This window comes from Octodon degus, unplaced genomic scaffold (genome assembly GCF_000260255.1).
Source record: "Octodon degus isolate 3935 unplaced genomic scaffold, OctDeg1.0 scaffold00021, whole genome shotgun sequence".
Taxonomy (NCBI): domain Eukaryota; kingdom Metazoa; phylum Chordata; class Mammalia; order Rodentia; family Octodontidae; genus Octodon; species Octodon degus.
Window position 1 is genome coordinate 17,452,958 of NW_004524597.1, and position 21,712 is coordinate 17,474,669.

The following is a 21,712-nucleotide window of genomic DNA, read 5'->3' on the forward strand; positions in this document are numbered from 1 at the left end:
TTACAGTACAAGTTCTCATATGTCCTGAGTCTTAATTGACCTTAGAAGGTTAGGGCCAAAATGTTGGCATTCCTTGTAGCCCTCCTTTTTCTCTAAATTTGGTCTGCAAACTTACATTGTTAACCATCCAGAAGACAAGGTTATTGTTATTATCCAACGATTTAGGCTCTTAAGCTTAACCTATCTCACCAGCCTGGTCTTGAATACACAGCCATCCTCCTCCCTCAGCCTCTTGAGTGCTGGGATGACAGGCATGCACCACCACACCTGGCTATATCTAGTTTGTTATTTTGAGACAAGGTCTCCGTGTGTTGTTCAGGCTGGCTGTGAACTCCTGGGTTCAAGCAGTCCTCCCACCTCAACCTCCCACTTGGCTGGGACCACAGGCGTGAGCCACTGTACTCGACTGGTAGATCACTTTAGTTAACCGAGAAGTGGCTCTTGTTCTGGTAATTTACCTTCATGGCTTTAAGAACATTCTTTTCTGTCTCATCTGAATCAAGAAAACTCCTTCACTGTGTCCTAATTCACAACAAAAGAATATTCTAGAACATCAGGAGTTAGTGATACGCTTCTGACTCAAGAGCCTGTGAGCACGAGCATGGGCCCTCACCTAGCTTTGGCCAAGCAGCCCCTGCCTATGGTGGATGTGAGGTGCCCCTGGCAGCTGTAGGAAGTCACTGAGTACCTGGTGGCAGGACCTTTGCCCTTCGCCAGGAAGCTCTCTAAAGCACTATTCCGATCAATGTTCTACCTTGTTTAGGGCTTGAGTCCATAAATTCCCTCTTCCAACAGTCTTGGGGGACATCAGCGTGTCCAGAGATGGGCTGCCACCGGCCTGTCAGAATGTTTTTATTCTTTAAGTCAGTGTAAAGCTCTTGGGGAGAAAGACTGGCAAGACTGGAGAGACAGGGAAACAGCCAGTGCTGATTCCGTACTCTTGGTGAATCCTCTGCAGGAGCCACTGGCACTGTGTCCACGTCCCTCCCAGGCTGAGACCCTGCCAGCCCCGAGGTTGCTTTCAGCTCCCACTGCCGATTTCCGTCTGGTGCATGGGGCCCCATAGTCGCTGTCACTCCCATGCTGTAGCCACGTCCCCTGGGCCATGATCACACTTCACAGTCACCTGCACTGTGTTGCACTGGCTGGCGGGTGGAAGCAGGCCTGGCCTTTCTTCTGCCTAGGTCACTGTCAGTGGCAGAAGAAGCCAGGCAACTCATTTCTCCCCTAGGTCTTTGCTTTCTGTGCCAACCTAGGCCACCTACCATTCCATCAACCTTACCGAGTGTCCCTGTATACCAGGTCCTATACCAGCTGCAGGGGACAGAGGTGGAGGACATCCTTGCCTTCAGGGAGTATGGCTGAGTCACAGGGTAGAGAATGAGAGGCTGGCAGAGAGCCATGTCCTGAGTCCAGTCAACTGCCAAGTGCCACAAGATGTCCCAGTGTGCAGGGCACGGTGGGCAGGGTGCAGGATACCAGAAAGACTTCAGAGGCCACACTGGAGCTGGGCCAAGGAGGGGGTGAACCTGCCAGCTCCAGAGGCCAGCCTCCCTCAGACCCTGCTCCCTCCCCCACCACCTCGCCATTGGGGGCAGTAACAGGACCTGAATGCAAAGGGTCTCAAGCTCTAGTGAGTGAACAGAGTCCACACCTGTCGGGACTAGGCGCAGAGGGCACTGTGGACCTCAGGGCAAGCAGGAAGCCTTGTGGGCAACAAGTCACCCCAAAGGTGTGTAGGACAGCTGCAAAAACAGCCTGAGGGGCTAGGTGCACAGCTCTTCCCCTACAGGGCAAGTTCCCGAGAACCAGAAAGGTCTCAGCAGTCATGGTCTCCTCAGTAAGGGTGAGGATGCTGAGGAGGGAAGGGTGGCAGGGCGCACACCTCTACGTTGCATTGGGGGGGGGTCACGTGGAAGTGTGGTGCAGGAGATGGTAAAAGGTATGTTAGGGGCTGGGTGCTTGAGGACATGCTGTGGGCACAGCAGCACCCCCTTCCCAGGTAACTGTCACTGTGGTGACTGCACATTAATCCAGCATGCTCAGCACATTAATCCTATGCCAGTGCTAACCTGGCTTAGCAACATGGTCCTCATTCCCCAGTGAGAAAAGAGACCAAAGAGGGGACAGAGCTGGGCCAGGTAAGGGCCAGTGCCAGAGGCCATTCTGACTGCCAGCTCCCAGAGCTCTGCTCTTTATGCACCTGGTGTCTCCAGCAAGGTTAAGCCATGGGCGCTGGGGACAGAGCAGCCATCTCTGTCACAAGGTCAGTTGACACATAACCTTAGGAGGTTAGGCAGAGACAGGCATAGGCACTTTCTGGGGACAAAGGTGCCCTTATGAAGAGGTGCTTTCCTGGGAGACAGCTCTCTGCATATACATCTACCTAGTGGTGGCCACCATAAAGGGACGACAGCTGCCCCATGCACGGCAGGCTCTCCTCACAGTTGGCCTCACAGGAGGACATCTGCCAGCTCACCATTCTGATCCACAAGAATCCTGTGCAAGGAGCTATGTCTGAATTAAAAAGTGATGCACGTGGAAGGTGAAGCAGAAACCCCCCAGGGCTGCCTCTGCTGGGTGTCTACTTCTAGACTACAGCACAGCTGGTGACTCCTGACCCTGAGGTGAAGGGAAAGAGCAGGGTGGACTCTTCTCTGAGGCCTGTTCTCACTACAAAGCCCAGCCCTGGATCCAAGTGGTTCAAGCAAGATTCCAGAATGAGAGGCGGGGAGGTGGGACACATTCACTGTCCTCCGGCTGACCAGGCCATGAAGAAGGACAGTAGGACCCTGGCTGTGTTCCTCTAGTGTGTATCCCTGCCTGACCCTCACAGAGCTGCAGGCTGGTGAGAGAGAGCCATGTGGACAAAGATACCAAGATTGCATTTACTCAGCTTGTGGAGCTGGACTAGAACCTGACCCCAGACCTGCCAACCCCAGCGCAGGGCCTCGGCCACCAACAAGCAGCAGGCCGAGAAGATGCACCCACTGGAGCATTCACGTGTGACTGTGAAGGCGCACATTCTGTGAAATGTCTGGTTGTCTGGGAGCCATTTTTGTATCTTGGGGGATATGCGGTGCACTGGCCAGTAAATGATGTGTCTTGACACTGAGGAGCCTCATGCTGGGAGGCACTTACCCCTTCCATGGGCGCGATGAGCAGGTCGTACAGAGCACGGAGCGGGGGCTTGGCGAAGGAACTCTGCCTCCGGGGAAGAGATGAGGTCCCGTCCTTGATGGGTGACATGGTGTTACTGAACAAGCTTGTCATGCTCTGGCAGCTCCTGGGGAGAGAAGGGGCAAGAGATGAGCCCGGCCGAGCGGCAGGCGGGGTCACGGCTGCTCCATCAGCCTCCCTTCCTCCCTCCCTCTGGCCATGGCTCCTCTCTTCCCTTCCAGCTGACTTTCACACAACAGTGAGCGCTGTCAGACACCAGGGGACAGCCCAGCTGCACACAATAGCTGCCATTTCTGTGGAGCTTGTCTATATTATCAAACGTCCCAAAGTGCTGTTCAGAGGTTTAATTATCTCCTCTGTGATGCAATTGTGTGCAAGCAAACGTGAGGACTGTGAGGAATCAGCAGTGCCACCAGGTGCCGCCAGGCCGGCACGGGCAGTGCCCCGCTGCCAACTAACTTTCCATGCAGGGGCCACAGGCAGGACAAGACGGCTCCACTGTGGACTTAGAGCAGGCCCTGAGCACTGCCTGAGCCACACCACAGCACTGCTCTGCAGCCCTGGAAGTGGGAATGCTGGGAGCACAGGGTTTGGTTGTGCTTTTTGACTTCTGTTCCAGTGTCCCCAGACATGTAACACCCCAGTGTCACACTCTCAGCATAGGATGAGGGTAGACATTGGTATAGAAAATGATTCCTGAGTACCAGCTGCCTGCCAGGCACTGCTTCAGTCTCAGGGGACCTAGAGGATGGGGCACACAGGTGAGTAGGACAGTGGCGGCAGCAGGGAACCAAGCCTGTTCCCAACACAGACAGCGCTTCCTGAAGCATCCCCTCAGAACATGCCTCTGCCTGGCTCACCTGGTAGCATTCTCTGTGTACCTGCTGGGTAGCCCAGTGACCTGTCAGCCTTGATCTAGACACTGCTTTATGGTTCCTTCTACCTTTTCAGGGCCCTTGAGGACAGGGACTATGACATACAACAGATGCACCACTGGTTTTCAATAAGTACTCTGGCTGCTGGTTGTGACAGCAACTGGGCTGTTGCTTAAAAAGGAACCACAGATGGCTTTCCTCCTAAGCCAGGCCAGGATCTGTGACATTCCAGGAGATAGGACAGAAGATCCATCTGTGTTTCCCAGGGTTGGCCTGCCCCTCCCCTCCCCACCTGAGTTCTAGATCATATCTAACTAAGCTCTAAGCACCCTCTGACCCGACACGCCCACTGTCTGCTCCTCAAAGAGCAGAGCTGAGCAGCAGGATGTAGCAGCTTGGACAGCTGCTCACGCCTGCCCACTCCCTCAGGAAACGTAATTGCCAGCAACTGGGGCAGTGGGCCGGCTTTGCCATCAGAGCCAGTGAAGCGCAGACAACCCTGGAGTGACCCTCAGGCTCACACACTACCATGGAGCACACTGCAAAGAGCAGCTCTCCCCTCAAGGGGAGATTACCCAACTGCTCTCCAGAGACACTCTGCAGTGACACATGGTGTCTGTCATGGCGCTGTGTTACTGCACACATGTGCTCTCAGAGACCACAGGAGGGTGGCAGCACGGTGCCTGGTGTCTCATGTCCCAGGGGTGTCTGTCCGTACTTTGGGCTCGGGCTCTCTGACCCGAGGCAGCAAACCCTTTACCCCATCCCATCCTCCCTGGCCAGCCCCCCAATGGTGGAGCTGCTGAAGGAAGTGCAGGGAGTATGGATAGGGGACTAGAGCTTGATCCTAGCCAGGACCATGTGGAGGGAGGAGATGAGATGCAAGTGGTGGCCTCCGTCCCAGCTGCAAGCAACGACTACCCTCTGGGTCTTTCTGTGTCTGCAGAAAGCTGCCCTACTGCCCTGTGAGGAATATTAGGACCAGAAGAGCTATTGCAAAGCTTGTGGACCAGCAAAGGCTGTGGTGGGCCAGGGTGGGACTCTTGGTGGTGGGCTTGGTGGGCTGGGTTTAGGTGCTGATGGCAGTGGTATGTGTCTCTTGATCAAGCACCATGATATGCCACAGGCAGCTAAAGGGACCTAGCAGTGCTGGTCCTACCCACATATGTCACTGCTACCAGGTGCATGTTGGCTCCAACCTGAAGCAGATGCCCGACTCTAGCTACTGGGTGAGCCCAGCCAGAGGCAGCTTTCCAGAAGAGCATCACTTGATCTGGGGTCCCGGGGAAGATTTGGAGCCAGCCTGCCTAGTGGACAAGGTAGAAGAGGTCATCCCAAACAGAGGGACAACACAGGAAAGGCACAACTGGGAAATGGAGACCTGAGTGTTGGGCGGTGTGCGTGCGCGCCATGTGGGAAAGGAGTGGAGAACTGGGGAGAGAAGCCAGTGGTGTTGAGAGGGCCCTGGTCACCCTGTGTCCCCACAGTGTGAGCCAAAGGATGCCACCTGCAACTGCAGTCCTTCCTAGGGATCCTGCCCTTGTCTCAGTGCTGGCTTGGCACAGCAGCCGAGGTTTGGCCACTTGCCACCCTTAACATCAGCTAGGTTCTCTAAGGAGGCCGGTCAGTTGTCTCCAGGCAGGGCTGGTGACTCATGGCACATAGTGGATCTGCAGGGTTTCCTGGCACCTCTGGGCACATGGGAATCTGTTTCTAGGTGATGCAGATTCTTCATGGGCCAGGTCTGGTGAGGTGTGCGGGTCACCCAAGCTCATCAGCAGAGGCCCTGTGTCTAAGTCTCCACAGAGCCCCTGCCTGGTGCTAGACCTGGTCCACTCTCTGGCAATCTGTCAAGACTGCCATGCCTTATGTACACCAGCTGATACTGGTCCCCAGAATTCTGTGCAGAGAGCGGGCCCTTGGTCACCAACCCTAGGGCCTGCCACAGCCTGGCAGCTCACAGGTCAATGACCTCTGGGGCTGTAGTTCTTGCCCTTGCACAGTAGTCAGGCAGGAAGCCCTGGAAACAGCCCTGGACCTGTGCTGCTATCTGGCATAGGGTATCTAGTCCTAGAAAGGATCTTTTCAAGTAAAAATAGAAGACCAGAAACAGTGACTAAGAAACAAAGCACAACTAATCTGAAACAATAATTTGAGGTCAAAGTAAATCCACTTAAGAAGTTCTCCCTCAGCAAGAAGTCCCTGTAACCAGCCCTCAGGCAGTGGCTTTCTTGCTTGCCTCTGTCTCTAGAGGCTCCTGGGGTCCCTAGAGGCATGGCATCCCCAGCTCCCCAGCCACAGTCACCTCCCAATTTTCCATGTTAGCTGCGCTGGTGCCATACATTGCACTGGAGCAGCTATAGGAGCCGCTGTCCACTGGAAAGCCGATGCAGGAGTCACAGGCCCAGGGTCAGAGAAGGGGGCAGGAAACCTAGGACGAGAGTGACTGATAGCCCCTAGGACACTGAAGGTACTCTGGGTACACAGATCATGTGGCATGATCTTGGGCTGGGACCCAGAGACAGAACAACAGAACAGAAGAGAACAGAACCTTCTCCGGCTGCACAGGGGCTGGGGCTTTTTCACCTGTCAATTACTGCTGCCCCATCTTGTGAATGGTCTCTTGACCATCTGGGTTGATTCTTACTGCAATAATACTGCCCTGCTGCAGCTGCCGCCCTGGGTGCACTGGACAGAGATCTGCAGGAGAGACATTCATGAGGACTCAAAGCAGTGAGGCAGCCAGTCCTGAGGCAGATGCCTGAACTTTTCAGAGGACAGATGGGATTACCAGGGGCCTGACATGCCACCAGGGCTGTTGACTCTATCCAGGCCCACTGCTCCTCTGCCCTTTCCTCACTTGGCTTCTTTTAAGAAAGGAAAACTTTTAATCTAGCCACACCCTCAATCGTCTGCCGAACCTCCCCTGTTAGGTCTGCCCATGCAGGTGTCATACACAGGGCGGTCAGGGTGCTGACCAGCTTTCAGGTGCCACTGGACACAGATGGCATCCTGTGGTGAGTGCAGCTTGGGGCCTTAGAGTCGGCCTGGGTCCCAGCTGCTTAGAGAGGTTGGCATGTGTGACATGGGGCGTGAGAGGCAACTTACTCCCTGCACTGTCAGGAAGGCCCCGTGCGTCTGTGGCCACAGGGGTGGGTTCTGTGTGTGTGTGGGGGGGGGTCACGAGGGCAGCATCTCAGATACTGGGCTGCTGATTCCTGTGGGGCCTCATGGTCTGGGTGACTGCTCCTGCCTCAGCTGTCTAGACCCCAGGACCAGAGGATGCGCTTCTCACCATTAGCCCAGAAGCTCTGAAAGGGGCCCGGTGGTGCTGCTAGGCTGACCTGACCACCCAAGGCCTGTGAGGTGGGCCATGTCTTTACAGGTGAGCACCAAGGTTCTATAGGGTACCAGCTGCTCAAGGCCACTAGCACTGCAGGGCTTTTCACTGTGCCCTCGTGGCCAGCTGAGGAGTCCACACGGTGGGCTGGTGGCAACAGCTCCTTCGGGCTCTGAAGGCTTCATAGTTGCAACACCCAATAACTCCAGCAGGTGGCGCTGGCTCACCATCATCCTGTCCACTTCCTGACCAGCTCTACTGGCGCTCAGTGACAGCCCAGCCTGGGGCAGAGGATTTTCTCACACTGCATGGTCTTTATTAGCTCGTTCCTCAGATGATGTTAATCCACTTCTAGAGGAAAATTTATTTTCTTCTCAGCACAGCAGTCTGGGCAGTGGTGGGGAAAGGAGAGGAATCAAGCATGCGGGGAAGGGTGGTGAGGCCTCTGTGCACAGAATGTATAGTGCTGAGATGTGCGTGACAAGCCACTGGCAAGGCAGTGGCATCAGGGGTGCAGTTTCTGTCTGCAATGATGACAAACACCAGCAGGCCTGCCACAATGGGTGCTCATGAATCTCCCCTCCTGGGATGAAGGGCTGTGTTCCAACGTGGGAGATTTGTGGCGGTAGCCAGCAGGGTTACAGGCTCCTTGGGGAGTCGTAGCAGCAAGTACGCCTGCCCTGTGTGCTGCCACCACTCCCCTGACCTCCTGCCCAGGTTCTGCTTAGGAGTGTCAGCTCCCAGTGCAGACTGCAGCCGGAGAGCGAGTCCCAAGCCAGTGTGCATGCTGCCTTCTCAGGCTTCCGTACTTGCTGAGCTGGACGAGCCCTTGCCTGCACACCACACACGCACTCCATCCTGCCCCCTCTGCCCCTGGGAGGCCACCCCCTGGAAGCCCATCCTGCCCTCTCCTCTCCGTGGACTTGGCTCTAAAGCAGGTGTCTGAGTGTGGGGTGAGTGGATGGGAACAAGGCAACAGGGCTCAGTTCTTCCCAAGGGGAGACCAAGAAAAGACCTCCTCGAGGCTTGAGGTTCTGTCGCTGCTGTCTGGACAGTGGGGCTGGGAGCATCCCCACAAACCTGGAAGAATCAGGTCAACAGGCTTAGGTGTCTGCTCTCTGGGGGATGGTACCCCTATCTGGGTGCTTTCTCTCCCCTAGGCAGACAGGCCTGGGGGCCCCATTTTCCAGGGGAGACTGTGGGTAAGACCTGCCTGATTTCTAGTCAGGAGTGAGCAGGGTGGGAGGACAGCAGGCCCTGTTCCTCTGTGGGGCAGCTTACTCCAGGCATGGCAGCGGCCCCAGCTCTGCTCAGCAGGGCTCCTGGGCTGCTCAGGATGGTCCCATCAGGCACTCTCCTTATCCAGGGCCTCCTGCCTCTGCCCTCCCCACCCACTAGCTTGTCTCAGAATCCTGCATGTCTCTGCTGGACTTCCTGTACTCCTGAGGGCTGTTCTCCCAAGAGCCCCTGGTGTCCAGTGATAAGACTTCCTTTCCTGGGATCTTGGGGGGCATTTGCTGGGAAGCTACTTCATTCCTTCCTTGCTTACCTCATGCTTGCTGGAGAGGATGAGCCCGCATTTCCTATGGGTTCTGAGCTCAGCTGACTCTTCTGAGGGCTGCGAGTTAGCCTGAGGTTTGAACATGGGTTTTATCTTTTTTTTTTTTTTTATTGCTGGAACTGGGGATTGAACTCAGACCCTTGCACTTGCCAGGAAAGTGCTTATTCTACTGAGCCATCTCCCCAGCCCCTGAACATGGGTTTTAAAGAACCAGTGGAAAAAAATTAATTGGCAAATCCATTATGTTCAAGCAGCCAGAAATGCTTCAATTCTGTTCTATAACCATTCAGAGGCTGTTCCCCCGTGAGCATCCTCACATAGAAGGTTGTCTCCTCTGGGACACAGAGGTCATCTGATGCTGCATTTTAAACACTTAAGCTGTTGGCACTTTCTGCCAGCTAGCCTTCTAATTACCTTGTGCATGCTTTCTCCAGCATGTGCTGGCTCCGGTGCCAGGGACCCTGCTCTCCTCTGAACCTACGGCCTCTCATCCCGGGAGGCATCTAAGGCACAGTGGCTTCCTGGCTTCCCTCTCCTGTTCAGGGGCTGTCCTGGCCATATCGGGCTCACTGCCCAAATAGAGACCCTGGGCCTACCTAGCACCTTGTGTAGGATCACATGGAGTAGGCAGTACTTGGCCTCTGTCCACTACACATGTATGCTGTGGCCAGGCCTAGAGATGCCACCATCAGAACAAGTGCCTGGGATATTCTGCACAGGTTTTTTTCTGTTGGCCCCATATGGGGTCAGGAGAAGAGGTCCCAGTAGCAGTGGTGGCTTCCACTGGGCTCAGAATGGAGACTGCTATGTGCAGCCTGCTCAGCTGGTACATGTCCAGCAGCATGGCGAAGCCCTTTCCAAAGACCTCTGTACCCCCCGGGGTGTGCGTGATCCAAGCCCGCCCCCTCACATGACTTTCACTCTAGGGATTTACTAACTAGGTCACAAAGAACACACTCTTGCAGGAGGTAGAAAGCTCTCAGTCATAGCAGGAAGCCAGGAGTTATGGCTTATATTCAGATGTCCCTCCAAAGCCTCGTGCGGTCATACATGGGGCTTTCTGGAGGTGGCTGGGCCTAGGGTATGTGATACTAGGATCAAGAATGTGATCCTGGGATTGATTCGTAGTGTAATGCTAGGATTAAGGCTACCCTACTGTAAGGGTGGGTAGCTGGATAGGATACAAGGGACAGAAAGCGGGTCCCCGCCTGTTGCTTGCTGCTTGCTGCCTTGATGCCTTCGGCCTGCCGTGAACTGCTTCTCCTCTGCAGTGCCCCTTAGCCATGCCACCTGGCCTTGGAGCCAGCCAACTGTGAGCAGAAACCTCTACAAGCTGCAAGCCAAATGAACCTTTCTTCCTCTAACTTTAGGTATTAGGCATTTTGTCTTAGCAATGAGAAAAGTAACTAAGATACCAAGCAAAAGCTAGTGACCAAGTGAGAGGGGAGTCAGCTGGGCCTGAGGCTGGACCAGACTCTGTGGAGTCTGACAGATCTGAATCCTAATGCTCATTCTGTCACTCTCTACCTGTGAGACGCTGGACAACAAATTTAGTCTCTGAGCCCTCAAATCCTAACAGAGCAGCTGTTTGAGGCTCTGAGGGAGCAAACACACCTCAATCTGTACAGGACTAAGGTGCCTGGTAAGAAACCAGTGGACGATCACTGCTGCCTTCACCTTTGCTGGCGTAGTCATGGTTCTCTGATGTCAGCTGCAATCTACCTGTTTCTCACTCCTTCCTTTCTTTCTCTATTTTCTTCTCCTTTCTCCTCCCTCTTCTATCAGTTAGCAAGTACCTATACCTGTTAACAGAGGGCACTGTGCCAAGCACCCTGGAGAAAACAGTGAAATCATGGAATTTGGCCTTGCGTGACTGCCAGCCTAGGAGGCCACAGACCTACAAATGCAATGAAAGTTGATAGGTCTACACCAGATAAAGTGCCAGGGAAGTTTAGAAGAGCAACTGTTCCCAGTTGGGGTACCTAGACAGTTGCAGAAAGATGCTGTGTTTGAGATGGCCTTTCAGGAAAAGGCTTTTTTGGCCATGTCTTGGAGCCCAAGAGAAAACTCTGAGGTAGGACAGGGCAGATCTGGGTTCCTTTAGGTTAGGGGAGGGGGAGACAGCAGGGGGCGGGGCTCCAAGTGTGAGGTGACCAGAGGGGAGGGCAGAGGACCAGCAGTGGTCTTGGGGTGGTTAGGAAAGAGTCACAGCCAAAAACCTGCAGGACCATGCCTGCTACAATTTGACAGACTAACCTAGCTAAGCATTAGCGACCACTGTTCCCAGGATTATGTTACATGATAGCTTCACACAAACAGTGGCCATGGAAGGAACAGGCATAGCAGTTGGGCCACTTTCAGGTCTTAATAGCAGATTACATTTGGGGCATGAGATGCCTGGCAGCATGGGATGGAACTGGGACAAGCGATGCAGGAAGGAACGGATGAAGTCTAGTTCCTGGGGTCTGGAAAACTGCACTGAATAAGGAGAGCTTGGGACAAAGCTGCAGCAGCCTTTTCCTGATTTCAGTTTTCTTAAATGTTCCTGGGCTGTGTTAACCCACATACCCTGATTCAGTTGGTCTGGGCAGGGGGGCAAGCCCTCAGTCAGGAAGCTGACCTAGGTATGTTGACCTCGGGGACAGTACGAGGTCAGGTGAGATGGAGCAGGCTGCCCTTGTGTGCACACATATGCCCTACACTGTCTTGTCTGCCTTCATCTTTCATCCATAATGAGTTTCTCAGAATGCTTTAGTGCCATTTAATTTTTTGAGAAACTCTGAAATCACTTCTGAAACAAAAAATAAATAAAAAGTGGTAAAGGAAATACTGTTAATAAGCTAAATTAGGTCTTAAAATATATTGGCCAGCTTGATACTTAGGAGGCAATCTGTGGGAATTCCTTTTGTGTCTGAATGAGTCACAGTTCCACAGACTCACATTTAAAGTGACTTCTGCTTGCTGTGCCTACAGCTCATTTGCATCTGTGCTGTCTGGTGTAGGTGACGGGTACATGGAGGGTGCTCACATCAGGCAAGGAGGGAGGCCCAAAGAAACTGGATTCCAGGACAGGCACCTGCCTGGGGCCAGGTCACAGGAAGGCCACTGCCTAGGACAGCCACACCAAGATGGGTACAGCTGTGGGAGCTATACTAGGGGTGTGTGTGTGTGTGTGTGTGTGTGTGTGTGTGCAGTGGGGGATAGGAGTGGCAGGGAACACTCAGCAAGGAGTAGGGGTCAGGAATAACAGGACACAGGTCAGAAGGCTCAGGAGTAACTGTTATAGGACTGGCCCATACCGTGCATCTGACCAAAGTCTTTCTGGCATCAGCTAAGGGAAGAGGCATCAAGTTACCCACTCAGGTGGGTGGAGAAATGATTTTCTTAATCTTTTGACTGGCTGATCCACTCCCCAACCCCCAAAGGCCTTGGGTGCCACAGCAACCTCAGAGACAAGGTGGGGAGAAAGGACCCACTGCACACAGGAGCTACTGAGCTTTCCTCATACTCATCCTACGCTGTAAGGATTTCACCAGGTGGCAATGCTACCACATCTTCCAGATTGAAAAACCAAAAGGCTCCAGGTCACTTACAGATAAATGGGTAGAGTCAGGTTGCAAATCCAGGTCTACTCGGCACCAGGGCCCGAGATCTCCCCTGTGCTAGGCCTCACCATGGAGGTCTGTCGAGGCCAGGAGTACAGTGATCCAGAACCCGTCCATGCTGGACCCTTACAGCCTTGCTGCAACCAGCCCACAAGGTGCCCTCGAAGAGCCACAGACACACATCTGGGCAGATGTGCTCAGCTCAGCAGTGATACAGAGGAAAGCACCTGTGCAGCATGCCAACTTTGCCCACACACACCTTGGAGGCACAGTGGCCTCCAGCTCATCATGCTGACCCTCTTCCTCTCATGCACTCATACCCTTCCTGTCCTGTGGCACCTCCTGGCAGGCAAGGCTTCTGCTCAAGGAGTTGGAGGGAAAGGCAGGCTCTGAGGAGACTGCCATTTTCTTACTGTCAGAGCCTGACCTTCTGCAGAATGCTGAGTACAGAAGGGAAGGGGTAGGGAGGGCCCTGTAGGGGCTTTCCCTACACACCAGCCACAGTAGCTAGTCCCGGCTCTCTGGGAGCCCCCTCTACCTGCTACTGGTGCACACCCCATTATTTGCAGCTGAGGCCTCTGATCAGCAGAGAGCCTCCTGTGGGCAAGCAGCAAGGGGCTCCCTCGTGAGCCTCTCAGCAGGCATGTGGGCATGCAGACCTCACTGAGGCTAGGGCCCTCACTGGGTCCCTCTGTCTTATCTCATTTTGCCCTGCACAGAGTCACCAGAGGTTGGTCCATGGGAGGGAGAGGCTTTCTCTCCTTATTGTGCATAATTTGCTAGAAGGACCCTTGCCTTGACCAGGCCGCGGATTCATGCTTGACCACTGCCCGCTATTCTGTGGGCACAGAGGAGCATGGGAAGTGCTGGGTGGAGGCTGCAGTGACTCAAGGGCCAGGTGTGCTACTTCTTTTTAGAAAGGGGAGCCTTAACACTTCTTTGTTGTCTGTTTTTCTCTGTTACAAATCTCTGGGCAACAAGGAAACCCATCTCCATGTGATGTCACACAAAGGGCCATTGTGAGGAAAATTTGAGAGCTAGGATGCAGATTGAATGAGCAGGAATGATAATAGTGAGGACATTCCTCTCAGATACTAGTCCAAAATGATCCTGGACAGCCCACCTTTCATGTCAAGGTGCCAAGGTACTACCTGGTAGGGCAAGAATCCCGGGAGTGGTCCAAAGCCTGTCTGTCTACCTCCTTTTTCTTATAGCACTGCCCCCAGGTTCAGTCGCATCCCCCTGCCTTGACTGCACACACATACACACACACACACACACACACACACGCACGCACGCACGCACGCACATGCACACATGCGCACGGCATGCACTAACCTTCAGGCGTCAGCTAATTTTATAGGCCCAGGGCAGCCCTCTCCCCTTGGAGGCCCACACAGGGTAGGGTGCTAGGCAAAGAAATTCCTTATTTTTTTGTCCACTTGCCATAAACTCAAAACACAAAATACAAAAATGTTTTTTCTACCAAAGTGCACAAGCAAGAAAAATAGCAGCCTCAGAGACCTCAAAAACAAAAGCAGAACAAAGACCAATACCTGGAGTGGCAAGAGAGAGACAGCACTCTAAAGCCAAGCCCGCTTGACTTGAATTAGCTACACAGCCTCACTGCCAAATCAGTCCCACTAACAGCTCAGGAACAAAAGGGCCAAGCAATCCATAAACTCACTGAGGCGGAGAGCCCCAGGAGACAGCCTGCGCTGCTCCAGCACACGAGGCCCTCCGTGCACAGCTGCCTCTTTTTCACCCCTGTGGGCTCTGGGTACGAGTGCTCAGCAGGCCCCAGTTACTGTCAGAAATCTGCAGAAAAGCCACTTCTTAGCTGTCCTGTTGAGCAACAAACCAGCCCACCTCTTAGCCCAGATCCCTGGCCATGCAAGGTGCTGAGAGGGAGGCTGGGGACCCTATAGTAGCACTCGGTTGATGAGGGAAGATGTAGGCTGGCAGGGGAGCTGGAAGGTGTGAGCTGAAATCGGCTTTGGCATCCACTTACAGCAGCTTTCCACCCTCCTGCCTGTGTGTGCTCAGTGATGAGATGTACGCTCACAGGGCATGCTAGCTAACAAAGGCGCGTGAACTTTGGGGTGCCTGGCTGTAGCTATGCTCCGGTGTGGCACCAGAGGACACGTCATGCTGCAGACTGCCCTGGGCCATCAAGACTCACTGCAGAGGGCTGTTAGCCTCTTACAACTGCCCCAGTAGCCTCCAGATGGTCAGGACGGGAAGGCTTGAAGAGACCCCTTTGCTTTCCTGAGGGCAGAACAGAGGGCCTGAGCCAGGTCAGAGCATACACGGCTAAGGAGGCCGGGTGCAAGAGGGCTCTTGTGGGTCTTGCTGCTTTTCACCTGACCCAGGGCTGGGCTAGTGGTCTGCCTCCTTGGCACATGGACAGGTCTTTAAATGAACCAACCAACAAGCTCCTAGTATCATGCTCCTAGGACCTACCTCAGAGCTGCTTGGAAGCACAAGCACTGTCTTTCTAAAATAATCAACTCTGCAATCCAAAATCCGTAACACTGCAGACTCAAGATTGAAAAAGTAGGGTTCCAGATACAACTGGTACAACCCTTTTCTTCTGTAGCGTCCAGGTGGGTTGGGGAGGCTGGCTCCTGAGTACAGGAGCACTAGGGATCAGGTTGCCACAGATGCCTGAGGGTCCTGCCATGGTGGGACAGAAGAGGCAGACGGGCGAGGCTACCAACCCAGCTGTTTGCAGACTTCATCCCTCCTGAAGGTCACCCACTATGCTACGCTGTCTGAGGAATTCAAGCTGAGTACTGCTCCTCCCACCTCACCCCCCAAAGCAGAAAGCTACGTGCGTGCCATGGCTTCCACGTGGCAGCACACCAGTCATGTGCTGTTTATACCTGCATCTCCTGATATCACCTTTATTGGTTTTTGTTTGTTTCCTTGTTTGTTTGAGCCATGGCCAAATTTATTCAAGAAAGTAAAAGTGAAGACAGGGTGGGGAGAAACTGGCTCAGCAGAGTGAGCCTGGACTGAATAAAAGAGAGAGAGGAAAAAAAAACCACCAAGATGAGAGAACACCCTGAGAACTGCCACTATAGCTGACATCCTCCTTAAAGGACCTCTGCAGGGTAGGAAGTTTGTCCCCCTTCAGCTGCAGAAGCTGAGGCTGCCAGTGGTGAACCTGAGCCCTGAACTGTTCCTACCACAAACTGTACTACTTGGCTGACTAAAATCTCAGCCCTTTGCTATGCCTCCTCACATCTGGTTGTGTCCCAGTACACATTCAAGGCCATAAGGGCCATGGGGAAGTGGGTGAGGAAGGAGGGACTGGGTGTGGACATTCTGGCCTCCTTTTGACCAAGCTGCCAGTTCTTAAATCCCTGGTCCTTGGCTCCCTTCCTACTCAACTTGGCCCTGGGAAAATAAACACACGTTTGTCACCCTGACAGCACAATAATGAGAGGAAACCAGGCCTACAGTAGGAACAGACAGGACACGCAGTGCCTGGCATAGCTGGGCTGCCAAACGGAGGCTACCCCCACTCAGCACATAGTCCCTTACCACTGAGTCCAGGTCAACCAGCTGCCTTTCAAAGGCAGGTCCCCAGATTAGGGCAGGGACCCCAAGTCCACAGCACCCTTCTGGAGAGATATGTCAAAATGTGACTGCTGGGTTGTTGCCAGGCAGTCAAGGGACAGCAGAAGAGGCGCTCCTCAGCTGGGCACCTGCCCCTGCTGATATGGACCATGTTCAGTACCAGGCCTGTGAAGGAGAAGGGGTGTGGAGGCTTGGCAATTTCAGCCACGATTTGTCCTGAAGCTGGCAAGGCCATGTGTCATCTGACGGAACTGAGGGGTTAGAGCAGAGGGGTGCACTTACACCGAGCTCTCCTGGACCTCCAACATGCTGACTGCAGGTCCTGGGGCTTCTCAGTCTCTATGAACATTTGAGGCCCTTATTATAAATCTCTACAGAAATCTCTTTATGCAATGTCTTTATCACTTAGTTATATAAGTTCTATAATCTATCTCTTTACATAAATATATAAAATATACATCATACTAGGATATTTTATGTATCTTATGTTTACATAAATGCATCACCTCTCCCTACACACACACACACACACACACACACACACACACACACACACAGAGTATACATATTTATATGCACACATACATGCCCAGCTTCCATTTGTTCAATTTCTCTGATGAGCTTGTAGGTGAGCCAGTTTCTTCCTCTGCCAGCCCTGGCTTCTCCGCTCTCCACGACCTCGCTGGGCCTCAGCCCAGGAAGTCAGCAGGGGTACCTGGCCTTCAGGTTAATTATCTACAGATGCCATCAAAGACATGCATGAAGCTTCTCTGGCTTGCGTTTACAGGTCAGGAAGTCAGCCTGGAATCTGTGTGAAGCAGCTAACTGTCCCCCAGGCCTCCTCTCCCAGCAGGAAGAGGAATGTTACATCAAGCCTGTCACTGTTCTCCATATGAGCTAGGGCCCTCTGGGAAGCAGAGCCCCCTGGAGAGTGTGGGGCGTCTGGCATCTTGGTTGAGCCTGTAACCGTACCACCTGGCCAGCACCTCTCAGCGGGCAGGAGCCTCAGCTGAAAGCACAGAATCCAGGCTTGGGCGCTGCCCTGCACCAGGCCCAGGCCAAGGCTCTCCGCACCTGTTAAAGAGGTTATTGCGGCGAACCATCCGCAGAAAGCCAGTGGGATCAGTGACAGAGTTGAGTTTGTTGTTCATCTCTTCAAACTGCTGGTCCATGATGTCTCCGGCTTCACTCTCGGTCTCACTGCTGGCACAGGCCCTGCAGGAAGAACAACAGAAAAGCCAGTCAGGGAACGGAGGCTCTGAGCTTCTGATGTCAGCTCTGAGGACCCACCCTACCTGGCACCCCACAAGCCCTGGTGCTCATGCCTCCTGACTGCAAGAGCTCCTGCTTCTCTCGTTGGCCCCAGACCTGCTTCTCGTGTCACTTCTTCAGTCAACTCTGGCTAGTTGTTAATGGCCTGCTGTACCCCATTCTGCTGTGAATAAAAACCCCGTGGTCTCAGGGTCCAGCAAGGCACAGCACATGCCAGGTAACCTCTATTTGGAGGGGCTGGCTAGGTACCTTCCCCACAGGCCCGGGCTGTAGTACATATGGCTGTGGGATAACCCCAGCTATCCAGCCCATTCAGAACCAGTGACTGGGTATCTACACTGTGCTGGGCTTGGCATGGGGACACACAGCCTAGAAAGCTGTGTGTCCAAATGAGGAGATAGGCACGTCCACAGGGGCTGCAATGCTGGACACTGTAGGTGCTGCTTTGTTGTTGTTGTTGTTGTTGTTGTTGTTGTTGTTGGCAGTACCAGGGATTGGACTCAGGACCTTGCACTTGCCAGACAGGCGCTTACGCCACTGAGCTATATCCCCAGCCCATAGTGTAGGCACTGTTGAGAAAGGCTACTCAGGGACACTTACTGCAATCTTAGCATGAGGAGCTGACCCTTTAATTAGTCCCTCTCTGATAGACTGTAACAGATGCTTGGCAGTGTATCCTGAATAAACAGAACCCAGGAGTGCCTTGATTCATCAGTACAGCAAAAATGAGAGAAGCCTTGTTGTAAGTGTCCTGCACTGCGCCTCAAGGACACAAAGACAGCCGCAACTAGGACTCATGGCCAAAGGAATACTGCCCACCCTCACAGCGAGCAGCAACCTCGCCATCCCACACTTGCAGCACCACCCATGGAGACTCAGCCAGGCCCATCTCAGCTCTGAGTCCTGACATTCCTTGGGCACGGGGATCACGCTGAACTTGGTAGAGATGCCCACTGGTTTGTCACCCACAGATAATCTTATCCCATGGGACAGTGACTTTCAGTTTCCTGATGACTGAGGACTAGTGTAGAGTGGAGAGTGCAGAGCCCTAAATTCAGATCACCCACTTGCAGCTTCTCCTGTGCTGGCCCAGTGGAACTCTGGGAAGGCTATACTTCCTGTCACTGTGAGGGAAGAGGCTTGACACATGGGGATTTGGGTTTAAGGAGATCCTGACCTTTGTCAAATGGCCAGGCTATTGATATCTGTGATTAAGAAGGATAATAAGCTCCTCATTGGATTATTCTGGAGGCTAAATGAGATGTAACATACAAATTTATGTGGTAAATTTGAATGCACTTGCCAGGCAAGCACTTATTTTACTGAACTATCTCCCCAAGCCCTGAATGCTATATTCGAAGTCCACCCCGGTGCAATGCTGGATTGTATGTCAATTTGACTGGGCCACAAGGGTATGCAGATATTTGGTTAGCTGTTTCTCTGGGTACCTGTACTAGCTTTTCTGGTAGCCTGAGCAAAGTGTGTTAACCTTCTTACTGTGAGTAGGCCTCATCCAATCCAGTAAAGTCCTGAATAGAACAAAAAGGCTGAGTAAGACAGAATTCACTGCTCTGCCTCCTCTCTTCAGATCCCCACTCAGACTGGCACTCATTCCATGGCTTTTCTGGGTGTCTGGCTACTGACTATAGAACCTGGGGCTCCTCAGTTTCCATAGCCATGACAGTTAAGTTCCTTAGCATAAATCTCTTTGGCTTCTTTATAGAAATTTCATTATGAAATGTCTTCACCACTTAACCTAATTATATAATTTTCACAATCTCTTTATGTAAAGATATATCCTATTTGTATATATTTTGTACATCACATGACTATGCAAATGTATGTGTCTACATATACATGTTTATATGACATACATATTTGTCCATGTTCTCTTGTTCTATTTCTCTCATGAACTCCCACAGAACCCCTGGTAATGATCCCAGAAACGTGGTGTAGCTGGCAAAGAGCTGAACTTTAGCTGCCTTTCCCTCTAGCTCATGCTGACTGGAGCTGGCACTCTGACACAGAACAGTACCTGGCATGCAGTTGCTGTGTGAGGAATTGCGGAGCGAGTGAATGGCTTATACTGGAGCACATTTCGCAGTGTGTGAAGTACTTTTGCACAGATTTGGTTTTATCTGTATGACATCCCTGTGGCCCACCTCTATGTCCCCATGTGTCCAAGAGAGGTTCTGAGAAACTGAGGCCCCTGCTCCGGCCTGAGAGCACAGGTGGCAGAGCAGGTCTGAGGCCAGCTCAGGTCTGTGGCACATGACTGCTCATGTCCCTGCCCCTTTCAAGGCCCATACTTCACACTTCCTTCTGCTAGGGGGTAATGGGGGGTGGGAGGGCTGAGAGGAGGAAACTTTAAGCGGCTAAGCAAATCACCAGGACCTGCGTCATGTTGTCAAGTAAGGAAGGTCCTGAACAGGTGAGGAGGCTAAGGTGTGTAATGCCCCATTGGGAGTTGAGAGCCATTCACAGAGACCCTGGTAAATATCACTAAATGAGCTCCTCTGTCCAGGGATGCATTTATCACCCGAACGCAACTGCTTGCTTGGAGCTGAGAAATCTGCTTGTCATTCAGCACTCTGCGAAGGAGAGAAGAATTGGCTGGGATCGGTATCAGCTCCATTATCTCACAGTTCCACTCTAGCTGTCAGCCACAGACTGAGCCCTCAGAAGCTCATGCTTAATGGGATTGTTTCCTCTCTCCTGACCCTTCCAAGTATTAACGCTGAAGGGGAAAACAAACATGCGATGTCACAGATAAAGGAACCTCCAATTTACAAAACAAGCCTTGTCTGTGTGGCAGGGTCCCAAGAGTGCTGGCCACCAGTCCTCCTATTCCTGACCCTCCTGGTACCCACCCTCCTGGCTACTCCCCAGAGATGCCACAGTACACCTAGCATGGCCCCCATAGACTTGACTTGACTCTCTCTGTCTCAGCAGTGATTCCTAAGTGATATGGAGGGGCTAAACAGGTGAGTCTTGTTACACCTGCCTTCCAGGCACTTTCTGTCTAGAATGATTCTTAGAGTTCACTTCTTGCTAGCTAATCCCTTTGTACTTTATTCTCTCTTACAATTAACAGTTTTTCATATTAAACTATCCCTGTTCCAATGACCACATGGTTTCAAATTTCTGTTTGATACTCTTAGCTTAAAAACATAAAATAAATTCTGCTACGATGGAATCCTGACAGAAAGTAAAAAGTTAGTTACATCTTGGTAACTAACCACTGGTCACTACCACAAAGAACACCTGGGACTGGCAAGATAGCTCAGTGGACTAAGCACCTGCTTAGGCAAGCACAGAGCCAGGTTTGATCCCCAGCACCACATTCCGCACCAGTCCCACCCCTGGGCATGCTGAGCCAGCCACTGAGACTGGGCATGGAGGCACACACCTGTAATCCCAGCACCGGGGAGGCTAAAAACAGGAGGATCACTATGAGTCTGAGCTGTGTAGTGAGACCCTTTCCCAAATACATTTTAAAAAAAAGAACATCTCTTATTCAGCCTGCATGTGCCAGGCCCTTAGCTGGAGTTGGGGTGACTTCATGTGCAGAGCCTGAGCTGAGGGGCTCAGGGAAGGTGCTGGGTGGGCATGCTTGTCCCCACAGCACATGTAGGCAATATGCAGAGATCAACGAGAGTGGGAGAGGAAGAAAGAATGAACATATGAACAGGCAAAGAGATACAAGCAGGGCACTTAGTCTTGTGGCCTGATTTTGGTCACCCTTCTAAGGGCTATGATCTGAAACAGAAGGATTATTAGAGAAGGGGTGCTCTGCAGGAAAAAAAAATGGTGACATAGTTTGGCAGGGAAGAATCCCAAAGGCTTCAAGGGACAGAGGGGATGGCAGGGCAGGAGGAGCACAAAGAGGCAACTGGCTCCAGCTGCCAGTCTTGGTAAGGTAGGCATATATGAGGCGCTAAGACCCTGTTACTCTTTTCTCTCCATTTGGCTTATATTCTGGTCTAGACAGTTCTGCACCCTCAGCCCTGGATACCTGTCATAACCCTGGACTTCATAGCTGTATTCCATTTCCCTGTTCCTTCTGCTTTTTTTTTTTTTTTTTTTTTTTTTTTTTACTGGGGATTGAACTCCAGGATTTGTGCATGCTAGGCAAGCCTACTACCACTGAGCTACACCCTCAATGGCCTTGTGTCTTTCTTTCTTTCTTTTCCTTTTTTTTTTTTTTTTTTTGACAATGTCTTGCTATGCAGTTCAGGCTGGCCTTAGCTCATTTTGTAGCCCAGGCTGGTCATGAGCTCGCAACAATCCTCCC

At 52.5% G+C, this 21,712-nt stretch overlaps 1 protein-coding gene across 4 annotated transcripts in view; it reads right to left on the bottom strand.

Moving 5' to 3' along the window:
• Positions 1–21,712, bottom strand: part of Ttc28 (tetratricopeptide repeat domain 28) — an 818,517-nt gene that overhangs the window by 32,509 nt on the left and 764,296 nt on the right. For all 4 annotated transcript variants that reach the window (XM_023711313.1, XM_023711312.1, XM_023711311.1 and 1 more), the window contains 2 exons: positions 17,221–17,361; positions 3,142–3,286 (listed from right to left, as the gene is read on the bottom strand). In XM_023711313.1, the coding sequence (XP_023567081.1) occupies positions 3,142–3,286; positions 17,221–17,361 (286 nt within the window). The remainder of the gene's footprint in view (positions 1–3,141; positions 3,287–17,220; positions 17,362–21,712) is intronic.